We start from the raw sequence: 24,640 nt of genomic DNA, 5'->3' as shown, positions 1-24,640 counted from the left end.
TATGGCATGCATGCCACAGGTGGCACGCATAGCTACATCGGTGGGCACGTGAGTCCAGCTTCGGCGTGCATGCGCGCACCGGCCAGCTAATTTTCAGGCCTTCTGGCACCACTAGAAGTAGGGAAACACACTGTTTCCTGCCTCCAGAGGGCCTCAGGGAGTAGTGGGGAAGGCCTGTTTTTCTCTCTCCCCAGCCTCCAGTGCCATTCTAGGAGTCTGGGGAGGGCTAAAACGGCCTTCCCCACCCCACCCCACCCCCCGGAGGCCCTCCGGAGGCCAGAAACAGCCCATTTGCCAACTTCTGGTGGGACAATTGAATGGAGCTGAGTGTTTACTGGCCCAGATGCCCTTCCTGTCACCAATTTGGAGATTGTTTCAGCAGATATATTCGCCTTGTGCCCAGAGAGAGAAATATCTGCCTCTACCTAGGATCGAACTCACAGTGTCCTGATTGTGAGACAAGAGTTCACAATCTCTAGGACACCACACCTCTAGGTTAAAAAACACAGTGATCTTCATAAATAAAGTCATGTAAAACCATCTTCATTTTCTCACCTAAAATCATTGTAAATAACTTCTAACTATTATTCAGTAGTGATATTGGGCAATAATTTGTTGAGGAGGTCAAATCTTGAATTTGTGTATTATGTATTGGCCTCTACCCAATGTCTGGTATCATATGTTCATCATCATATGTTGCAGTGATTGTGGTAATTCATCTTCAAAATGTTTATAATAAAAAGCTGGTGATCCATTTGCTCCACGCTCTTTCTCTATAGTAGCCTGATATTACTACTGGCCAATAGTGAATAAACAAATCAGGATATATGAAATATATAATCAATATAATCATTATATGTAAAACAAAATGGAGTATGTATTGTTTCTAAAATGCTTAGCATAAAATGCATGTAACCAGAATAACTATAAGCTGCTTTTAAAAACATATAACAGGTAATAAGCTAAATGTCAAACCACAAAAGTGCCAGCTGTAACCGCGAGCAGGGAACAAGAGGGGCAATAAAAGTTTAAGTAGGTTAAAACTGTGAAGAAACAGGCAAAGGGAACGAGGGAAATAGACTGAGCGCTTCAAAAGGATGCAATGCTGAAAAACAAAAAGCAAAGGGGTGCTTTTGGGAGCTATAAGGGAGAGAAATAAGCTGCATGTTTTAAACAGGAAAAGGGGAGGGGGTGGAAATGTGTCTGTGAAAAGAGATAAAAAGCTGATGTATGCCTTGTTCTGTGTTCACCTTTGCAGGGCCCATATTTGCAAATACGCCAATAAAATTCTTTGCTACTTATTGAAAGTAGCAAAGTTGACTGTTTATCACAGTCTTGGGGGCTCGTCCGGGATAAAAATAACACTAGGATCCAAGGAGGCATCAAAATCAAGTAAGAAAGGCATGTCCCGTTGAGTTCAGCAGTCCTCCAGAACTCTGGGGCCTCCATTTCCTTCGCCCGTGGTATCCCGTGAGTGACAGAGATGACACTTGCAAGCGGCAAAGACAATAAATTCTCTAAGAGATGGACACCTAGATGATCCTATAACTCAACTAGGAAGCTAACTTAGTCAATGACTAGACTGTTCTGCTCATAATCCTGCCACCACAGTCAACCCATTGGCTAATATGTCTTTCTTAAAGGTGAAGTGGTGGAGTAGGCTGCGTATTTGCTATCATTTCCTTAGGTTTCACCCATAACTCACTTCTGCCTGTTGCTCTGCTTTTAGGGCCTCAATTTTTCTTGGGCCCAATGTAGCTGCAAGTTCTGTGACATCTTTAGACTAGACCTGAGTGATTGGTAGACAGACATCACTGGAGAATAGATAGCATGAATTTTTGAGGTCAAATGTTTCACCTGTACTTTCACCCATGAACTGAATCCAGGAGAATTTAAACTTCTAGCAAAAATGTTTTTTTCCCCCACTTCTCAACCCATGCAGTAAAATATCATGTTCTATTTGCTCAGCTCCCCAGGGTTTTATTTTTTGAAAGCATTGGCACAACAAACCTGATAAATAACAGCCCCAATTCCCTTAGGGAAATCTTCTCTGCCTACTAGATTAATTAGTACTTGGAAGAATGCATCAGGCTGCAAACTCATTCTGACAAGCTTTGCAGAACAGGGAAATTAGGCATATAAAAAGCCAAAAATGCCTTAACATGCTTTATGAATTCACAAGAGCCTGTAACTTTTGCTTAAGGAGCACCGGGGTTATAGGACAAATTGTCAATATTGCTATTTTGCTAGCGAGACAAAATGCACAGCACACGAGTTATGGAGTACCGGAGTCCCCTTTAGAAACTTTTCCTTAAAATGTACAGGGGCAGGTTGAGTTTGGTAAAAATTGGAGAGAATCAAGAAGTGGGCATTAATCAGCAAATCTCCATGCAGAAGGGCAAGTTTCTGGGTGTTATCATAAAAGAGGACCTGACCTGGAGCGCTTACATTGCAGCATTGGTCAAAAGGGCCCAGCAGAGATTATACTACCTGAGACTTCTCAGGAAAAAACAACTGAATGAAAAACTGTTGGTGACCTTCTACCGCTACACCAGAGAGTATTTTAACTTACTGCTCAATGTGCCAATTGCACAGTAGCAGATAGGACAGCGCTCCAGAGGGTTAACGTCATTGCCCAGAGGATCATTGGCTGCCCTTTCCCCTCCTTGGAAGAGCTTTATAGCTCCCGCTGCCTTAAGAAAGTTCAAAACGTTCTTAAAGATCCATCTCATCCTGGGCACCCTTTTTTTGAACTATTGCCATCTGGCAGACAGTACAGGATAATAAAAACAAGGACAAATAGGCTGAAAAACATCTCCTATCCCAGAGCAGTAATTATATTGAATTTGACTGTATAGTGCAATATTAATGCAATATCGGGTTTTCAGTTCAATTGTATAGAATGTGAAGGATGTGTGTTTGTGTTTTATTTTTATAGTTATAATGTACACTGAAGATGGCATTTAATTTCATTGTACAAGGTGCAATGACAATAAAGTAGAGTAAAGTAAAGTAGCCAGGGTACAGCATTATCAAGAGTCAGTTTGGTGCAGTTGGTAACACACTGGGCTAGAAAATCAGAGATTCTGCATTCTGCAAAAGGCATGAAACCCTGGACCAGTCCTTCTGTTTCAGCTCTAGGAAGAAGGAAACAGCAAGCAATTTTTGCAAATCTTGCAAAGAAAACTACAGGAACTAATCCAGACAATGCCCAGGAGTTAATGCTGAAAATGTTCTTATTTACATATAGTCTACCAGATGGTTCTGATTAGATTTAGTATTTTTGATCACTGGATCCTTCCCAAGTGTCTATGTAGATTCTCCATCATTAGGGTCATGGTTGTCCCAAAGGTGCTCTTTCCAAAAGGCAACTATACTTAACTTGATTTTTTTTTTTTTTTTTGCTTTGAAAATGTTTCGCTTCTCATCGAAAAAGCTTCTTCAGAACTTCGGAAAAAGCATATCTGGGACAATCGTTCCTAACGATCTAGAACAGCTAAAATTACTATTGAAACATTCTGCCATTCCAAGTGATGTGAATTTTGAAACTGATGCATGGAGATTCTGTCCATTTTATCATATGCCAAGTAGTTTTCTAGATCCTTTGGTATGGCTTCAAGCACACAAACCATTACTGGTAGACTTTATGGCCATTCATTCAGCAACTATTCAAAATTATTATAATGCTGAACAAAGGGACTTATGAGCTGCACCCAAAGTTATGGCCAATGCGGCAACCCTGCAGTGACGTGAACAAAATTTGGGTGTTTGGCAATCTGCTCACCTTTACAACTGACTATAGGGATGTCGCAGTTGCCCCACCTGTCTCTCTCCCTCCTCTCCGCACCCTGCCCCTGTGGGATCCTTGGGCCTACCTTCCAACAGGCTGGCTCCCCATAAATTTTAGCAATAGCAATAGACTTATATGCTCCTTCACAGTGTTTACAATCCTTTCTAAGCAGTTTACAGAGTCAGCATATTGCCCCCAACAATATGGGTCTCATTTTACCGATCTTGGAAGGATGGAAGGCTGAGTCAACCTTGAGCCAGTGAGACTCGAACTGCTGAAATGCTGGCAGCTGGCAGTCAGCAAAGTTAGCCTGCAATACTGCATTCTAACCACTGCACCACCATGGGTTTAGGCCTGCTTCCTGCCCCACCATGCCTCACTTCCAATCTTCCAAAGATTGTCTTTCCCAAGGAGAAACAGCAGATGCACCTTGCAGACTTCCTATAGAAAAGCCACATGGTAACATATTACAGTAGGCACCATTTTGGGAGCAGCCAGAATTCTTGTGATTCAAACCCTCCCAAAATGGTGCTCGTTTCCTGGATGACACCATGTGACCTCTGTATTGGATGGGCACAAGAGAAGCTCAGCTGCTTGTCTTTCCAAAAGAGGAAGAGAATTGGGGATTCTGGGGGAAAAAGTAGAGGGTAACCAATACTTTAGCCAGCATTTGTATCTATCTATCCTTGGTCATTTCAAAGGAAGGAAAAATAGGATAAACCTAAAGGATAGTATAGATTTGGTGAGTGTGATAGTGTGTTGAATGCCGGGTGAGAGTGGATTGGTCTGATGAACATAATTTGGATCAGTGGTGGAATTCAAATGTTTTTACTACCGGTTCTGTGGGCATGGCTTAGTGGGCGTGGTGTGGCTTGGTGGGCGTGGCAGGGGAAGGATACTGCAAAATCTCCATTTCCTCCCCACTCCTAGGGGAAGGATATTGCAAAATCTCCATTCCCACTCCACTCTGGGGCCAGCCATAGGTGGTATTTGCTGGTTCTCCGAACTACTCAACATTTCTGCTACTGTTTCTCTAGAACCTGTCAGAAGCTGCTGAAAAGCACCCCTGACCGAGTGGCTATCACAAATCTGAAGGTCATCCATGCTATTGTGCAGAACATATCTATCTTATTGGTCTGTACGACACAGAAAATCTTTCATACCTTTGAATCCAGTGTGCCATTTTCAATGCTATGGTTGAATTCCTTTTTAAATAACAGAGGCTGAACTTTTGCTAGCGTGGAACGAATCTGCAGGGGGGAAAAAAACAACCTGAAATGTTTATGGTTTTTACGAGGAAAATGTCTGATGTAAAGATAGCCACCAAGAAGCTGTTTTAATGTTTTTAAGTAATGTAATACCAATCAAGAATACCGGTAGGCCTCGACTTGCAACAGTTCATTTAGTGACTGTTCAAAGTTACAATGCCACTGAAAAATGCGACTTATGACCGTTTTTCACACTTAAGATCTTTGTAGCAGTGGTAAAATTAAAAAATTTCCCCTACCAGTTCTGTGGGTGTGGTTTGTTGGGGGGAGGTCATGTGACTGGGTGGGCATGGCCAACTTGACATCACTCACATCGAGGGGTTCCTCACCAGCCCCTCTCCTCCCGGCCACTCCTTGTCGCAAATGGCAGGAAATCCCCTTCCCCATTTTCCTGCCTTTCACGAAAACGGCTCCATTCCAGCTGCTCCCCCCCATCCCCCTCCCTCCTGGGGACTACCTTAAAAGGGACTGGCTGCAGCAGCTCCATTGTGAATGGAGGGAGAAAAGTTAGCATTCTCTCTGCTGCATTTAACCATTGAATTCTGTGGCAGAGAGAATGCTAACTTTTCTCCCTCCATTCAGAACGGAGCTACTGCTCCCTTTATGGTTCCCTCCTGGCCCCCTCCCTCCTGGGGACTACCTTAAAGGGAGAGGCTGCAACAGTTCTAAATGGAGGGAGAAAAGTTAGCATTCTCTCTGCTGCATTTAACATTGAATTCTGTGGAATATCGAGCGGCCGGAAGAGGTGAGCGATGACCGGCCGGGCATGGGGTGATTCCTATCGGTTCGGTGAACTGATGTCAATAATCCCTAGCGGTTTGCCTGAACCAGTCTGAACCGGTAGGATTTCACCCCTGCTTTGTAACAACCCCATGCTCATGTGATCAAAATTCAGATGCTTGGTGACTGGTTCATACTTATGACCATTGCTGTGTTCCAAGGTCATGTGATCCCCTTTTGTGACCATCTGACAAGCAAAGTCAATGGAGAAATCAGATTCTTTAACAACTTTGTTACTAACTTATTGAGTGCAGTGATTCACTTAATAGCTGTGGCAAGAAAATGGGGCAAAACTCACTTAACAACTGTCTCACCTAAAAACAGAAATTTTGGGCTAAATTGTGATTGTAAGTCGAAGACTACCTGTAATGTATTTTAAATATTATAACAATTGTAAAGTCTCTCAATATTTACTGATAGTTTATTTTCCATACACTTTTGCCCTCTTTCCTCTTCTTTTTCCCTTTCCGGGGCCATTCATTTTATTCTTTAAATGTTTTTTTAATTAAAATTAAACTAACAGAACTGAAAAGTCTCAATCCTTTGCGCACAGCAGGAACCCAAATTTAAACTCCATGACAAATCACTATCTAGACTCTGTTTGAAGACATGCATTAATGACCTCTTCTAGAAAACTGTCCCACTGTCCATTGTCCACTATTTTTTTTTCTAATATTCAACCAGGATCTGTCTTCCTGTAACTTCAAATAATTATTTTGTATCCTGCATTGTGGACAATGAAGGAGAAGATTGTATTTCCCCCACTCAGTTATTAATGCTCAAGGCTAAACATACCCAACAAACTTCTTGCTGGTAGGACTATTTTCAGACTTCTAATATTCTTGATCTAGACATGTTGTTGTTGTTATTTGCAAAGTCATGTCTGACTCATTGCGACCCCATGGACAACGTTCCTCCAGGCCTTCCTGTCCTCTACCATCCCCCGGAGTCCATTTAAGCTCACGCCAACTGCTTCAGTGACGCCATCCAGCCACCTCATTCTCTGCCGTCCCCTTCTTCTTTTGCCCTCAATCTTTCCCAGCATTAGGCTCTTCTCCAGTGAGTCCTTCCTTCTCATTAGGTGGCCAAAGTATTTGAGTTTCCTCTTCAGGATCTGGCCTTCTAAAGAGCAGTCAGGGTTGATCTCCTCTAGGACTGACCGGTTTGATCGCCTTGCAGTCCAAGGGAGATGCAAGGTGATCAAACATAATATGCAAATCAATATGTGTGTGTGGCTATCATTAATTATCTTTGCTAAACCACTGTTCTGGGTAAAACACATGAGTAAGTGAGTTTTGTGTGTATATGGGGGCACACACACACAACTCAGTTTGCATGTTTTATCCAGAATAGTGCTTTATCACTGCCATTTAAAAGGATCTTAAATAACTTAAGGCAACATTCCTTGAGATCCCAGACGTTTAGTTGAACAGCATAGACCAGTGGATCTGGTTTTGTTACGTGTTCATAAAAAAATCCATACCTTTTTAATATATTCTGTTTCTTCAATAATCTCAGACAAGGTAGATCCACAAAAGAGGAAATGATCTGCTCTCTCTGTGTTCTCTCTCAGATGATGTGTCACCATTAAGGCAGTAGACATTATCCAAGTTTGGAGATAATCTGCATCAAAAGACCACAGATGAATACCAAAAAAAATATTAAAAAATAGGTGTGAAACACCATCATAAGTCACCTTTTCAGAGCTGTTGTAACTTAGAACGGTCATTAAACAAACTGTTGTAAGTCAAGTACTACTTGCACATTCTGAATTAGTAAAGAAAAGTACTTTCCCAGTTGAATTCCCAAGTCCTTGAGTTGATTTATCTTATAAAATGTTTAGGAAAGGAAAGGAAAGGAAAGGAAAGGAAAGGAAAGGAAAGGAAAGGAAAGGAAAGGAAAGGAAAGGAAAGGAAAGGAAAGGAAAGGAAAAGAAAATGGGAATGGAAATGGGAATAGAATAGAATAGAATAGAATAGAATAGAATAGAATAGAATAGAATAGAACAGAACAGAATTCTTGTATCCAACTACATAGTTGGATACAGGAAGTAACAGACTTCCAGATAGAATATACACCAGAATTGTTTCTTCTAGGAATAATGAAAAAGAAATATGAAAAAATGACAGCATATATTATTCTACATATGACAACGGTGGCAAGATTGGCATTGCGCAATGTTGGAGAAGTTTGAACACACCCTCCGAAGAGCTAATAATTAGAAAGATATTAGCTTGTGCTGAGATGGATAAAATGCCATTGAAACTGAAAGGACAGATGGATTCTCCCATATTTTACATAATATGGGAGAAATTGTATAATTGGATTGAAGATAGAAAAAAAGGGGAAATAAGAGATAGTAGATTTCGTAAAATTATATAGAGTATAGGAGAATATTATGTGGTGATATGTAAATAGTCACAGTCATGCACAAGAGTTGAATAAAAATTGTTTGTTAAAACCCAATAAAACTCAAATGGAATTTAAAAAGAATAGAATAGAATTCTTTATTGGCCAAATGTGATTGGACACGCAAGGAATTTGTTTTTGGTGCATATGGTCTCAGTGCATATAAAGAAAAGAAAAGATACATTCATCAAGAATCATAAGGTACAACACTTAATGATAGTCATAGGGTACAAACAAGCACTCAAATCATACTAGGAAACAATAAATATAAATCGTAAGGATACAAGCAACAAAGTTACAGTCATGCAGTCATAAGTGGGAGTAGATGGGTGATAGGAACGATGAGAAGACTAATAGTAATAGTAATGCAGGCTTAGTGAATAGTTTGACAGTGTTGAGGGAATTATTTGTTTATCAGAGTGATGGCGTACAGGGAAAAACCGTTCTTGTTGCTATAGAGCACTGCACACCAAAACAACTGCATGACTGTAACTTTGTTGCTTGTATCCTTACGATTTATATTGATTGTTTCCATGTATTTTATACAACTCTGTCCTTCAACAAAAGCAAATGATTCACCAATACTTCCGTTCTTCCCAGAGGTGGATGGATGATACATGCTCTTGAATACCAGCTCCTAATTCCATGGTCAGCAATGTGGCAGGAAGGTTAGAATAGCTCAGAGACATCTGGAAGGTCATATATTGTTCACGCCTACCTTCAATATATGACCTTCCAGATGTCTCTGAGCTGTTCTAACCTTCCTGCCACATTGCTGACCATGGAATTAGGAGCTGGTATTCAAGAGCATGTATCATCCATCCACCTCTGGCTTAGGATCATGATAGACCTAAAATAATAACCTCTTCCTTTTGTCTTCCTTTTGTTGTTTTTCAGAGTTAAATAAAAGTATCCTCTTCAGTTTATTAACTTGGATGGCCAGTCCTACTATTAAGCTGAACAAGATGACTACCTGAAGAGGTCAAACCTGGGAAGAACGGAAGTATTGGTGAACCATTTGCTTTTGTTGAAGGACAGAGTTGTCTAAAATACATGGCCTGTCTGAAGCATCCTATCAGATTGAGCTGCCAATGTAGTCAGCTACAGATGCTGACCAGAGAAAGGTCCAAGCAGAACTTGCACCGGTCATCTGGCATCATATTCTTAATTAGAACAACAAACACACACACTGGCAACTGGACTGAAATATAAGCTATCCTAAGATTCAGTTCATGATATACCGTGTTTCCCCGAAAATAAGACCCTTTCTTGTATTTTTTTGAACCCGGAAATAAGCACATGGCCTTATTTTCGGGGAGGTCTTATTATTTTGAGGCACGTGGAGTGAGACAGGGATACTCTTTTTTTTTAAAAAAAAAATTGATTTATGTCGCCCTTCTCCGGAGACTCAGGGCAGCTTACAATGCGTTAAGCAATAGCCTTCATACTTTTGTATATTTATACAAAGTCACCTTATTGCCCCCACAAACTGGGTCCTCAATTTACCTACCTTAGAAAGGATGGAAGGCTGAGTCAACCTTGAGCCTGGGGAGATTCGAACTTGCAGTAATTGCAGGCAGCTGAACGTTAATAACAGGCTATTAGTCTGCTGTGCCACCAGGCTCTTGCCATCTTACCTGATTTCCAGCTCTGTCTCCATAACCCTAACCAGAGGAAATGGGGGGACTGGCTGTGCATGCAGTTAAATATTTTTGGGGAGGGCTTATTTTCGGGGAGGGCTTATTTTCAGGGGAGGTCTTATTTTTGGGAAAACATAGTAGAACCATCTTTATCATAAAACCCAGTTGAAGTGAACTCAGCAGGGGTCTTGCTAGCTATTATACAATCTAGGGCCGTGATGGCAAACCTATGGCATGCGTGCCACAGGTGGCACACGGAGCCATATCTGTGGGCACATGAGCGTTGCCCTAGCTCAGTTCCAGCATGCGTGCACGTGCCAACCAGCTGATTTTTGGGCCTTCCGGGCCCACCGGAAGTCGGGAAACTGGCCATTTCTGGCCTACGGAGGGTCTCCGGGGTGTGCGGGAGGCTGTTTTCACCCTCCCCAGGCTCCAGAGGCTTTCTTGGAGCCTGGGGAGGGCAGAAATGGGCCTACCGGGCCCACCGGCAACCTTTATGCCATTACATGCCAAAAGCGGGGGAGTGCACACATGCACAGGGGGCGGGGCACAGGGGGCATTGAATAATGGGTGTGGGCACACACACATACGCGATCCCCCTGCTCTCCCCCATTTTTGGCACGCGACGGCAAAAAGGTTAGCCATCACTGATCTAGGGGAACAGAGAGCAATTTATTTGGCCAACGCATCAGAAAACAACACAGATGTGGAATCTGATTGTGTCACAAAAATTTGCAGAGCCTTCAGCTTCCAGCATTTAAACGCACATTTTAAAGACAATGTTAGATATGGTCTGATAACTAAATCAATAGAATTTCTATTCTGTTCTAATGACAATATTATTAAACAGATACCAGTAATGCGATCTAATGTTGGATGAAATATGCAGTTTGCTTGGCTACAATCCTGAGCAAGTGTTCAGAGGCCATGTGGAGATAAACTCGGCCACGTGTGGGCTAGATCCCTTCCTCACTTAGTTTGTAGTGCTGTTGCGGTGGGTATGAGGTTGCAGGCTGGTGCAGGCTGGATTGTGAATATGTCATTGAGGGAGGGAAAATGAAATCAAAAGAAAAATCAAATGTACCGGTGCAGAGTAGGTGAAACCTAGCTCAGTGGCAGTACATGTAAGAGAGATCTTGGAGTCGTTGTGGACAACCACTTAAATACGAGCCAGCAATGTGTGGCAACAGCCAAAAAAAAACCAACACAATCCTAGGTTGCATTAACAGAGGGATAGAATCAAGATGTGAAGTATTAGTACCATTTTATAACGTTTTAGTAAAACCACATTTAGAACACTGCATCCAGTTTTGGTCACCATACTATAAAAAAGATGCAGAGACTCTGGAAAGAGTGCAGAAAAGAGCAACAAAGATGATTAGGGGGCTGGAGGCTAAAACATATAAAGAATGGTTGCAGGAACCGGGTATGTCTAGTTTAATGAAAAGAAGGACTAGGGGTGACATGATAGTATTCCAATATTTGAAGGGCTGCCACAAAGAAGAGAGGGTCACCCTATTTTCCAAAGCACTAGAAGGCAAGACAAAAAAACAAACAAACAGTGGATGGAAACTAATCAAAGAGAGAAGCAATCTAAAACTAAGGAGAAATTCCCTAACAGTAAGAACAATTAACCAATGGAATGGCTTGCCTTCAGAAGTTTTGGGTGCTCCATCACTGGAGGCTTTTAAGAAGAGATTAGATAACCACTTGTCTGGAATGGTATGCATGGGTGGGTTCTATTTACCATTATCGTGCCAGCGCACGCACTCTTCTGCGCATGAGCAGATCACCTATGATGACATCTGGGTCAGTGGGCGGAGCCTCCCGCCAGTTTTACTACTGGTTCTTGCGAACCGGTCCAAACTGGGGGCAACCCACCACTGATGGTATGTGGTTTCCTGCTTGAGCAGGAGGTTGGACTGAAGACCTCCAAGATCCCTTCCAACTCTATTATTCTGTTATTCTGATATTCATGCAATTATTGAACACTCATCTTTTTAAAAAAAGCATTTGCAAATTAAGAGTTGCCTTGTAACGAGATGGGCAGCAAACAAATTTTAAAAAATAAAGGAGAGTTATTGAAGAGTTATGATAACTTGACATTGAATTGATAGATGGAATAGTATTGTTATTGTATTGCTATTACTATTAGTTTTTGGCTCATGTACCATTAGAGTCAAATGATTGAAGTGTGTTGATTGACTCCCCAGGAAGCATTTTGGTAATTCAACTCCTTAGAATCATTTCATCCAGAGGCAAATACTAGTATCCTCACTTCCATTTTCCAAGAAAATTGAATTATGATGGTTTATATAAAATTATTTATTATCAAGTTTATACTTTGGTTTGGAGTTTGTAAAAATACTCAACATTTAAAAAAAAATTAAAAACATATTGAAATGATAAAACCACTGTATTTAAAAAATAAAATATTGTTTATATAATTAACCCTGGGCCAAAACAATGCATTTCTGCTTTTCCTAAAACCTGGGAAATGAAAAACAACTTGAAGCTTACAACAGCCATCACTTATTTTGTCCCTGATTGTCAGGTCTGTGTTTATTTAATCCAGGAATCAGGATACACTTACCGTGTTCCCCTGTCCTGGCCATGCCCACCCCCTTCACTAGGGCTTATTTTTGGGGGTAGGGCATATATTAGTCCCATCCCAAAAAAATTGGGCTAGGCCTTACATTTTGAATAGGTCATATTTTTGGAGAAACACGGTATTAGTCTTAACCTATGACTTTGTGCTTCATTTGAAGCAGTGAAAAAAACAATTGTTACATTCTCTCAGAATGAAAAAGATCTGTTTTAGTTGGAAAAAATAACTCCTCTGCTTGACTTAATAAAATGTTCTGGGGAGTTTTGGTATCTTTTTCACACACACACACACACACACACACACACACACACACACACACACGCTTTAGCAGGGACAATAATTTATCATCTACATTGATGGTCGCAGTTGCCAAAAGTAACAAAAAGATGCCAAAAGTTTTGTTATCTTTTTCACACACACACACACACACACACACACACACACACACACACACACACGCTTTAGCAGGGACAATAATTTATCATCTACACTGATGGTCGCAGTTGCCAAAAGCACTCCATGGCTTAGGGCCGGGGTATTTACGAGACCGCCTTCTGCTGCCAATAGCCTCCCACCGGCCAGTTTGCTCGCACAGAGAGGGCCTCCTCAGGGTGCCGTCGGCCAGACAATGTCGGCTGGCGACCCCCAGGGGGAGAGCCTTCTCTGTGGCAGCACCTGCCCTCTGGAACAACCTACCCCCAGAGATACGCACGATACCAGACCTCCGGACTTTTCGTTGGGCCCTGAAAACACTTCTATTTCATCTAGCCGGGCTGGCTTGATCCCATCCTTTCGGTTTTAATTTGAAATTGGTTTTAATTGGGTTATTTTAAATTGATGGCCAAAATTATTTAATGTTTTTTAAACTGTTTTTAAATTTTATATGTTGTGTTTTTACCATGGCTGTTCACCGCCCTGAGTCCTGTTGGAGAAGGGCGGTATACAAATTAAATAAATAAATAAATAAATAAATAAATAAATAAATAAATAAATAAATAAATAAATAAATAAATGTATGTCACACCCAACAACATTCTTGCAAATGGCTTCTGATAAGAAATTAAGGAGCAACACCTACTTGGCATTTTTCTTTCCCTGTGACCTAAACCTAAATAACAACAGTCGCATTTAAAATAGCATCCTAGGAGGTGACGAAGGTACATATTAGAACCAGTTTGGTCTAGTCGTTAAAAGCCTGGGCTTGAAAGCGGGAGGTCGTGAGTTCTAGTCCTGCCTTAGCCATAAAAGTCAGCTGGGTGACTTTAGGCCAGTCACTCTTAACCCAACCCAGCACACTAGGTTGGAGAAAGAGAGGAGAAAGGTATATTGGATATGTTTGCCACCTTGAGCTGTTTATAAAAATAATAAAAATAGGATACAAATAAAGAAATAATCTATATGTTAGTGAACGTTTAGTGAACGCCAGATGCTCTCAATCTTGTTGGTGAATGTACACATCTGGGATGAAAAGAGCATGTTAAACTGCTTGTCGTAGTGAGTGCAGCTATGGCAAACACAGCTAATTATTATTATTATTATTTTACTAGAAATCTAACAGGCAAGTTGTGCCACATTCATCCTTTCCTACCTTCTAAGAAATCATTTATTTTTCAGGTTTACTTCTTCCCTTCTGGCCAGGCCAGGATTCCTTTGAAACAAAGTGCTATAGAGCCATTAATTTACTTGCTAACAATGGCCTGGATATATGTGAAGCTTAAAAATAAGTACAAGTTTCTTTGAAAATACTGTTTTGCTTCTTAACATGCTATCTTTCCTTTTTTTTTGTGCGGTACTGTAATTAAAAGAACCTAAACCAAATCAAACAACTTGGGAAGAGTTGTCCCATCAACACCATCCATGCAGAATGCAGAGTTCCCAATATGCCATAATGGATTTCTTCTGAAGTAGAATAGATTTAAAATATAAAATATGGAACATCTGGAGAACTTGGAGAACTTTCCGCCCATTTTAGTGAACAAAAAAAAAAAAGAAAAAGTAAAACAATTAACAATTTGTTAATTCCTCTGGCTGAATTTTCTTCGAGAAGGAAATACATTTCTTGCGATTTATGATCTCATGGTGCCTACAGCTACAGTGCCAATGTTTTGAAAGAAAACCTTTCTTTCTAGTCCTCAAATGATGACCACAATTGGAACTGGGACTTCCATCACTAAGCACCGCAGTCATTGAGTCGTGCCTGGTTTTTTTACTGTGGTTGTTAAGTGAATCCAGCTTCCCCCATTGCTTTGCTTGATGGAAGCCAGCTGTGAAGGTCACAAATGACTATTACATGACCCTGGGGTGCTGCAACCTTGCACCCAAATTTTGATCACATGGGGATGCTCATAACACTGACCACTTTTTTCAGCAGCATCATACTACAAACAGTTGTTAAACAACTGGTTATAAATCAAGGACTGCAGTACTAGTACAGAAGGAGAAAACAATAGCATTTACATCAGTATCACTCCAAGATCTGCAAAATTATCTTTGGAAGATGTTTAAGGAATCTGGTGCCCATGGGCCTCAAAATGTCTACTGGCACCTCATTCCTTGGAGGCTTGGAGGAGAGAGGAGAGAGGGGAGGGGAGAGAGAGGAGGAGAGGAGAGGAGAGATGGAGGGGAGGAGAGGGGGAAGGGAGAGAGGAGAGGAGGAGATGGCAGGGAGGAGAGGAGAAGATAGAGAAGAGACAAGAGGGGAGGGGAGGGAAGAAGAAGAGAGGAGGGGAGGGGAGAAGATAGAGAAGAGAGGGGAAGGGAGGGGAGGAGAGGAGAAGATAGAGAAGAGGGGGAGGGGAGGGGAGGAGAGGAGAAGATAGAGAAGAGACGAGAGGGGAGGGGAGAGGAGGGAAGAAGAAGAGAGGAGGGGAGGGGAGAAGATAGAGAAGAGAGGGGAAGGGAGGGGAGGAGAGGAGAAGATAGAGAAGAGGGGGAGGGGAGGGGAGGAGAGGAGAAGATAGAGAAGAGACAAGAGGGGAGGGGAGGGGAGGAGAAGAGAGGAGGGGAGGGGAGAAGATAGAGAAGAGAGGGGAAGGGAGGGGAGGAGAGGAGAAGATAGAGAAGAGAGGGGAGGGGAGGGGAGGAGAGGGGAGGAGAGGAGAAGATAGAGAGGAGAGGAGAGGAGAGGAGAGGAGAGGAGAGGAGAGGAGAGGAGAGGAGAGGAGAGGAGAGGAGCCAATTAAATTGAAGTAGGAGTCAACTGGACACCAGGATGAATTTTCTAATGTCTATATGTCTATGATAATAGAAGGTTCTGTGTTAGGACGTGGTGGGTTTTCCCAAATGGAGGAATTTAAACAAGGGATGGCCATCTGTGGGGCTCCTGAAGTAATGGACAGAGGAGGTAGGACAGGCGATCCCCGAGGAAAGCCTACAACTACATTTAGCATTTCACTTCTGTGGGCCATGTGATCATTATCTAGAAGTAGGCTGAATTTCAGTGACAAGCCAATACAGGTATTGGCTTACAGTCAACTTACTCTACAATACTCAACTTACAGTCATTCATTTAGTAACCATTTGAAGTTACAACGGCATTGAAAAAAGTTATTTATGACCATTTTTCACATTCATGACCATTGCAGCATCACCACAGTCACATGATCAAAGTTCAGATGCTTAGCAACTCATATTTATGACAGTTGTAGTGTCTCAAGGTGGTCATGTGATCCCCTTTTGCGACCATCCGACAAGCAAAGTCAATAGGGAAGCCAGTTTCACTTAACAACTGTTAACATAACAACCGCCGTGATTGGCTTACCGTCTAGGGCAAGAAAGGCCGTGAAATGGGCAAAACTCACTTAACGTCCTGCTTAGCAACAGAAATTTTGGGGTCAATTGTGGTCATCAGTCAAGGACTACCTGTAGTCAGTGGCAAGATTTCCATGCGGCTAAAATAAAATTATATTCTCTCCAACAAAACTGGATTATTATAAAAAGTCTGTATAATGTATATAATATTAAGTAATATTATCAGGCATATTGTCAAGCATTAGCAAATATCCACTCCACCCCTGAATGAAACAACTGTTTGGCAATTTTATTAGCTTTGCATGAACTGTGATGGAAAATATTTGACTATGTCTTTTGAATGTCTGAGGGCAGGTTTGAAATATAGATATTTGTTTGCATCAGGGGTGGGTTCTACCAGTTCGCAACGTCGCCGTGCGTGTGTTTGCTTTGCTCACGCGTGCGTGCGCTCTTCTGTGCAAGCATGTATGTGTACACAAACATACACACACACAACCTGTTCAATATATGTACACACACACACACACACACACACACACACACACACACACACACGCAAGCCTGCCATCGGCCAAAACCGTGCCATCACGTGTTAAAAGTGTGGGGAGGTGCATACATGCGTAGGGCGCATTGAATTATGGGTGTGGCCACGCACGTGGGCGACCTCCCCGCGTTCCCCCCGCTTTTGGCACATGACGGCAAAAAGGTTAGCCATCACTGTCCTAGAAGCTTCTTCTGCTCTGACTAGATGGTGGGGAAGGGAATGGATGAGAAGCGAAACGTCTTCAAAGAAAAAACAAGACAGTCCAGTTGCCTCTTGAAAAAACACCTTTGGGACAATGGGATCATAAGTAGCTGTGGAGGTCTATTGTAATTGAGTGTCCGATCGGAAGTCGAGGACTAACTGTAATTAAAACCCGAATCAACAGTTAAACTCACTTTATCCTTAAACTATGGCTAGGATTATTCCAGGATGCTAAGGCCTGCTCGTAATCTTCAGGATATGAGCGATGCAAAAACAGCTGGAATTCAGGGCTGTCCACAAGGCGTGGCAAGAAAAGCCCAGGCGGGAGGGGGGCCCACAATGGTGTTATTTATGTGCCTGGCAGATTTTTAACAAGGGTGGAGCTTTGATGGCATCGTCGCAGCTGCCACCTTGATGTTTTTAACTACACACTGTGGGCATCTTTTGGGTGAGGCTAAGCCAGCTGCCATAGGATAAATGTCGGTAAACGTGTAAAAGACAGGCTGAATTCAGCCTTTAATAGCCTCTTGTAAAAGATGACACACAGCTACTAAAGACTTAATGGCATAGTTGCACAAGCAACATTGGCATATCCAACTCTGCTGAGAAGAATGCAAAAGCCTTAGGTGGAGCAGAAAACATGAGAATTGTTTTTAAAACTAAACAACAGGCCTGGCAGCACCAATTCTATATTTTCTGCAATCATGCATTTCCTTTGTAAACCTGAGCTCAGGGAATAGAGCCAGTTTGGTTTAGTGCAGGGGTCGGCAACCTTAAACACTCAAAGAGCCACAAAGATCCTAAACGGAAGCCCCCTGTTCAATTCTGGAGCCAACCGGAAGTCCAGTTCCCCCACCATAGAGTCTACCTGTCCTAACCGAAAGTCCTATCAATTGTGGGGCTAACCAGTGACAAGGAGCCGCATCAGAGGGATGAAAGAGCCACATGCAGCTCCAGAGCTGCAGGTTGCTGACCCCTGGTCTAGTGGTTAAGGCACCAGGCTAGAAGGCAGGAGACCATGAGTTCAAGTCCTGATTTAGCCATGAAAGGCAACCGGGGTATCTTTGGGACAGTCATTCTCTATCTCGCTCAGCTCAACCCACCTCAACCTTGTGAGGAAAATTGCTGTGGGGAAAATCGGAGAAGGATGGTATTTGGATATGTTTGCTGCCTTGAGCTATTTATAAAATGAATACATACAAATAAATATAAATATATGAATTAGGAAAAATATTCTGTTTGAATAAGTTGGGTGTTTGTCTCCTTTGGTGGCCCTGAAAAACTTCTCTCTCTTCTCTTATTTCTGAAGCAATTTCTCATTTTAAAATACAACCCCCTCTCAGGGTTATTTAGATAACAGAAATCAGAGCAGTGATTTACATCATCAGGAGGCATCACTATGGCACTCTAAGGCTGAATCCACTCAGGATAAATTACCGTATAATTTTTTAGGGTGGAAATCTTCTTAGCTTTTCCAGGTCATTTGTGGTCCAACCACATGCTGTCATTTCTATCATCAAAGAAGGTAGCAGACAGGGTCACCGTATGGCAAACCTGGGCCATTTAATAGCAGCTGAGGACTTCACAATATTCACAACTTCACAGTGTTGAAGGAGAAGAAGGTTCATGAAGAATTTGTCATCTGAGGTAGCGTCTTTTCCCCTAATAGCAGAACAGGTCCTTTTATCTGGCAGGAATAATATGATTTACCACATTCCTAACATGGTTTCCTTTGACATAGTTTCTTTTGGCAGCCTAATGCTTCTTGAGCTACTTTATTTCAGGTAGGCTTCACCTAATAGTGTTTTGAATAGGTAGCCTATTGAACAGGTAGTTCAATATATATATATTGAACAGGTGTGTGTGTGTATGTATATTGAACAGATTGTGTGTGTGTATTTGTGTGTACGTGTATACACACCCACAAACACCCACCCACATGCTACTTGTTCAAAATACTATTAGGTGAAGCTTACCTGTAGTAACGTAGCTCAAGAAGCATTAGGCTGCCAATAGAAACTATGTCAAAGGAAACCATGTATTTATGAGCAAACAATATATATATTTTACCTACGTAAGCTATGATGTTATGCAGCCCTGGTTCTGTGAAATCTCATTCACAAGTTTCTGGGCTTTTTGTTTCTTGCTAACAGACAGCAACCTCTGCTGCCCTTTGGGAGACTCAGATAGCTATTTCTGCCTTATAAGGCAGGTATCCTCCCTGTAAAGATACAATGTTTCTTTTTCTTTCTTTTTCGTAGGCTTTTATGTGCATATTCTTTCTAGCCAGGTTTTACCTACGTAAGCTATGATGTATAAAAGCCTACGAAAAAGAAAGAAAAAGAAACATTGTACCTTTACAGGGAGGATACCTGAAAAGAGGGTGTGGCTCACTGATGACGCTTTATAAGGCAGAAATAGCTATCTGAGTCTCCCAAAGGGCAGCAGAGGTTGCTGTCTGTTAGCAAGAAACAAAAAGCCCAGAAACTTGTGAATGAGATTTCACAGAATCAGGGCTGCATAACATCATAGCTTACGTAGGTAAAACCTGGCTAGAAAGAATATGCACATAAAAGCCTACGAAAAAGAAAGAAAATATATATATATATACATACACACATATATATTTGTTTTTCTTTCTTTTTTGTAGGTTTTATGTGTATTTCTCTTTAGCCAGGTTCTACCTACGTAAACCAAGATATTATGCAGCCCTAGTTCAGTGAAATCACAATTCACTAGTTTCTGGGCTTTTTTTCCTTCTGGCACCAGCAGACTCTTTGCTGCTGCCAGAGGAGGACTCATATTGATGCTTTCATGTCAAACATAGCCATTTTTTCTATGTTGCATTTTTAAGTTATTGGAAACCACCCATAGTGTGACGTTTTGTTGCAGGTCCCATTTGTGCAACAAACACTGGCTAGCCATTGTACAACGTGTGCAGCTATTTCCAAAGAATGAAATATGAGCGGCGCTTGCAAAAAGAACCAAGAAAAGCATTCAAAGCAGCTCTACAAATCTTGAAAAAGATTCGCTTTCTTAAAGGATTCAAAAAGAGGTGCTTCACATATGCCCTTCTGTGTTTAAAGGCATCTCTTTTGAAGGATTTGCGCAGCCTTAATTCCTTAAATATCTTGGAAATCTTCAGACTGAAAGAACGAGGAAAGAAAGATATAATTCAAAGAGTATGATGATGAAATCTATCCCATTTTTAAAGAGAACTCCAGTGTTTTGATCATTTGCATCCACACATTTATTATTGGAGGAATGTTTCTTAAATTGTTTGTCCGAGGACTCTCGGGGAGTCATTCAAATCCCTCTCAGAGTTCTGCAAAATATTGAAGATGCCACTCTTCTCATTTTTTTTTTCTTGTTCAAAACTATAGGGTTTTTCAGGAAAAAATGTTTTATGTTAATATTGAATGATATTGAAAATATAAGATTGAAAATCAGGCTTGTCAAATGTTATACCTTTTCTGTCCTGCTCTATGGAGTGGAGAGTTGGCCTCTGACAGAAAGCCACTTGGAGAGACTAGAAGCGTTTGAAATGTGGATTTACAGACGACTGTTACGTATAAGCTGGGTTGACAAAATCAGAAATGAGGAAGTGATAAGCCTCCTGGGAAAGCAAAGGGAAATCATCAAAACCATTAAAAAGTGAAAGTTAGAATATTTCGGACATGTGATGTGACATTATCATATCTCTTAATCCTCCAGGGAAAGATTGAAGGCAAACAAGGTCCAGGCAAAAGAAGAACATCATGGCTTCAAACTCTAAGGGACTAGAAGTTTAGAAGGGAGGAAGAAGGGAGGTGTGGGGGAAAGGAAAGTGAAGGAGAGAAAGGGAAGGAGAGAGGAAAAAAGGAAGTAGAAGAGGATAGAAGGGAGGGAAGGGAAAGAGAGGAGAAGGAGAAGAAGGATTGTTGTAAAATAAAGGAGATGGAATGGTAGAAGAGCAACATACTTAAATTGTTTAGGATGAAGAACGAAGTCAAAAGAGAATATGTATGATCAACAATAGATAAGAGACTATACATTTAAGGCATGTTTATGAGAAATAAAAATAAAAAACTTTTTCAAAAAAAAATCAAAGGGACTGGTTTGGACAAAACTCAACAGCATTTTTTGTTGATAAAAATAGTATCGTCAACATGATCACCAACGTCTGATGACGGATATGGCACAAGAAGAAGAGGAAGCATATTGAAGGGAATTGGTGTTATTATTTTTATTTAATCCAAAAAATAGGGTACAAATGTATCTTTTCATTTTTCATATGATAAATCTTGATCAATGTAAATCATGCAAAGCTCCTTCGGGGTCTTTCATAATTTTTAAAAACAGGAAAAGTGAGAATTTTTTTTAAAGGAACACTATATTAGGGCATTGCCACACACTAATTCCTCATGCACAAGAAATTTCAGGAGCAGTTATACAAACTAAAGAAAAGGTGCATTAAATCAGATCAAAGGAAAGCATGCAGCTAGAATGAAGGTACCTTGTGAAAATTTTGTGAGAATTCAGTGTACAGCTAAGCAGCAACTAGGAGGTAAAGCAGGAGGAGAACTAAAGGTAAAGGTTCCCCTCGCATATATGTGCTAGTCATTCCCGACTCTAGGGGGCGGTGCTCATCTCCATTTCAAAGCTGAAGAGCCAGCGCTGTCTGAAGATGTCTCCGTGGTCATGTGGCTGGCATAACTAAACGCCAAAGGCGCACAGAACGCTGTTACCTTCCCACCAAAGGTGGTCCCTATTTTTCTACTTGCATTTTTTACATGCTTTCGAACTGCTAGGTTGGCAGAAGCTGGGACAAATAATGGGAGCTCACCCCATTATGCGGCACTAGGGATTCGAACCGCTGAACTGCCAACCTTTCGATCGACAAGCTCAGAGTCTTAGCCACTGAGCCACCGCGTCCTTTAGGAGGAGAACTGCAGAGCCCTAATTTCTAATCCAAGAGTATCATAAAACCTATAATGAACTAGTTAAAAGCAATGTCCCAGGAAATACATTCTCCTTACCGTAGTAGTAGTAGGCAGTGGACTTTGGTCTCAGGGAGAGGTTCTCAGAATCCAGATATATATTTAAAGCAGTGCCTCGGGGAAGCCAAATGCTGGCAGAGTGCCATCCAGCTACATTTTTGTGGGTTTGTATTGTTCCTTTGAAGGACCTGCTATCTAGCAATATGGAGAACTGAGCATTTCACCCCTGGCTGTTGGGGTTACATGGATACATCCAGTAACTGTGTGGAAGTGTCCTTCATTTATGTTCTCCCACCTGAGGCATCATTTTGCACATAGTTCTGGTTAATATATTTCAGGACATGGAGTACAACAAAAACAAGGCTCTAATGCTGGTAATGGTGGAAGGAATGAGGAGGAGGATGATGTGGTATCAGTGGTGGTATTCAGCTGGTTCTATCCAGTTCGGGCAAACCAGTAGTGGCGGCTGCGGGTAGCTCCGCCCACCCGTCCGGACGTAATCACGTCCCATTTATCCACGTTTTTGATGTTCTGCACATGCGCGGAAGACCCTCAGAAGGCGTGTGCTCACATTTGCGAATTGGTAGAGAAGGTAAGTGAATCCCACCCCTGAGGATGACCCATAGCAAGATGGATGGGTGCAGTTACAATGGCAAGATTGCACCTTGGAAGACCTGAAAGAAGACCTATCATGTTAGGGTTAGATCACGGATTGGCAACCTTAAACACTCAAAGAGCCACAAAGGTCCTAACCAGAAGTGCCCGTTCAATTCTGGAGCCGACCGGAAGTCCGGTTTCCCCATCATAGTATTCTCCTAGCGCAACATCCTTTTTCCTCTGCTGAACGGAAGTCCAGTTCTCCCACCATAGAGTTTCCTCCTAGCGCGGCATCCTTTTTCCTCTGCTGAATGGAAGTCCAGTTCTCCCACCATAGAGTTTCCTCCTAGCGCGGCATCCTTTTTCCTCTACCTGTCCTAACTGAAAGCCCTATCAATTGTGGAGCTGACCAGCAACAGGGAGCTGCAGCAGAGGGAAGAAAGAGCCACATCCAGCTCCAGAGCCGCGGGTTGCTGACTCCTGGGCTAGATCAAAACAGAGAAAATCTACCTATGCAATTGCTAAGGATCAAAAATGATTTGATGGCACAAAATCAATTTTAAAAAGACTAATACGCTTTTATTCTATACAGTAGTTAAAGCTATGGGTTTCCTCAGTAATAATGAATGACTGTGAGAGTTGGACCATAGGGAAGCCTGGGAAGCAAAGAATTGATGCTTTCGAACTGTGGTGTTGGAGAAGATTCTAAAGAGTCACTTGGACTGCAAGACAAACAGGTCAGTCAATCCTAAAGGAAGTCAGCCCTGACGGTTCTTTGGGAGGACTGATACTGAAGCTGAAGCTCAAATACTTTGGCCACCAAACGAGAAGAAAGGACTCTTTGGAGAAGACACCAAAGTCGGGAAAGATGGAAGGCAAAAGGAGAAGGAGATGGCAGAGGATGTGATGGTTATAATATCATTGATTTAATGAACATGAATTCGGGCAAACTCTGTGAGAGAGTGGCAGGCGGAGGGGGGGCTGGCATCAGAAGTGGTATTCAACCGGTTCAGACCGGTTCGGGCGAACTGGTAGTAGCGATTTGCCCACCTGCCCTGGCGCTATGTCTATTTAGCCATGTTTTCTATCAGTGCGCATGCGTGGAAACCACAGGTGCAAGCAAAGCACATGCACGGAAGGCCATGCGCTTGCGAGGAGGTGGGTGCGCTCTCTCACATTTTCAGTGCTGGGCGAATTGGTAGGTAAATTATGTGAATCCTGGCAAGTTGTGGTCCACGGGGTTGCGAAGAATCGGACAAGACTTAGTCACTGAACAACGAAAAAGCTTCTATTCACCTCTTACTCATACTAATTGGCAAGCAATCCCTAAAATCAGCTTTTTTCTGTTGGGAGATATCAAAGCTAAGACTTTTTGTAACCAAAGTCCTTGGGTTCTTTCTGAGCCACCAATGTTCCCATGTGCTTCCTCCCCTTGGGATGTTTCTACAATGTGAGAGTTCCAAAAGATCAGAAAAGCACAGAGCCGCTTGCTAACAAACTTTCCCGCCGATTGTGCAAAAGAATATGAAGAACAGCATCAGCAGAAGCTCCCAATCTTCCAGACAGCGGCATATGTATATAAAAAGCCAAGTCTGGGGTCACAGGGAGGCAGCGCAGATAAGAGCGTAATAGGCTCTATTTGGAAATTGGAGCTGAAGATACCAGATAGAGGATACCAGACAGAAAAACTACACAGAATTCTATTTCTCCACCACAAAAGGAAGATCAGGTTAGCATTCTTCTCTGCAGCGTGGATGAAAAATGCAGATTTGTATCAAGATGGTGACATATTGCTAAGCCAGGAACGAGGGGACTGAATCTAGATATGGCACTACAGTACATCTTCAATACACCTGTGTCTGTAGGGCTATTGAGATGAATAGAATAGAATAGAATAGAATAGAATAGAATAGAATAGAATAGAATAGAATAGAATAGAATAGAATAGAATAGAATAGAATAGAATGGACAGGACAGGACAGGACAGGACAGGACAGGACAGGACAGGACAGGACAGAATGAAAGGAAAGGAAAGGAAAGGAAAGGAAAGGAAAGGAAAGGAAAGGAAAGGAAA

General features: G+C 41.9%; 1 protein-coding gene across 1 annotated transcript in view; it reads right to left on the bottom strand.

Moving 5' to 3' along the window:
* The window catches only part of CCDC68 (coiled-coil domain containing 68), a 35,563-nt gene extending 28,122 nt beyond the window's left edge, over positions 1-7,441 (bottom strand). Inside the window, exons 1-2 of the mRNA XM_070935980.1 lie at positions 7,322-7,441; positions 4,954-5,040 (exon numbers count right to left, since the gene is read on the bottom strand). Coding sequence (XP_070792081.1) covers positions 4,954-5,040; positions 7,322-7,441 — 207 coding nt within the window. The remainder of the gene's footprint in view (positions 1-4,953; positions 5,041-7,321) is intronic.
* Between the last annotated feature and the right edge of the window lie 17,199 nt (positions 7,442-24,640).

This window comes from Pituophis catenifer, unplaced genomic scaffold (assembly GCF_029215685.1).
Source record: "Pituophis catenifer annectens isolate HBS135680 unplaced genomic scaffold, rPitCat1.0.hap2 SCAF_2, whole genome shotgun sequence".
NCBI classification, from domain to species: domain Eukaryota; kingdom Metazoa; phylum Chordata; class Lepidosauria; order Squamata; family Colubridae; genus Pituophis; species Pituophis catenifer.
This window is presented reverse-complemented; position numbering and strand designations above follow the sequence as displayed.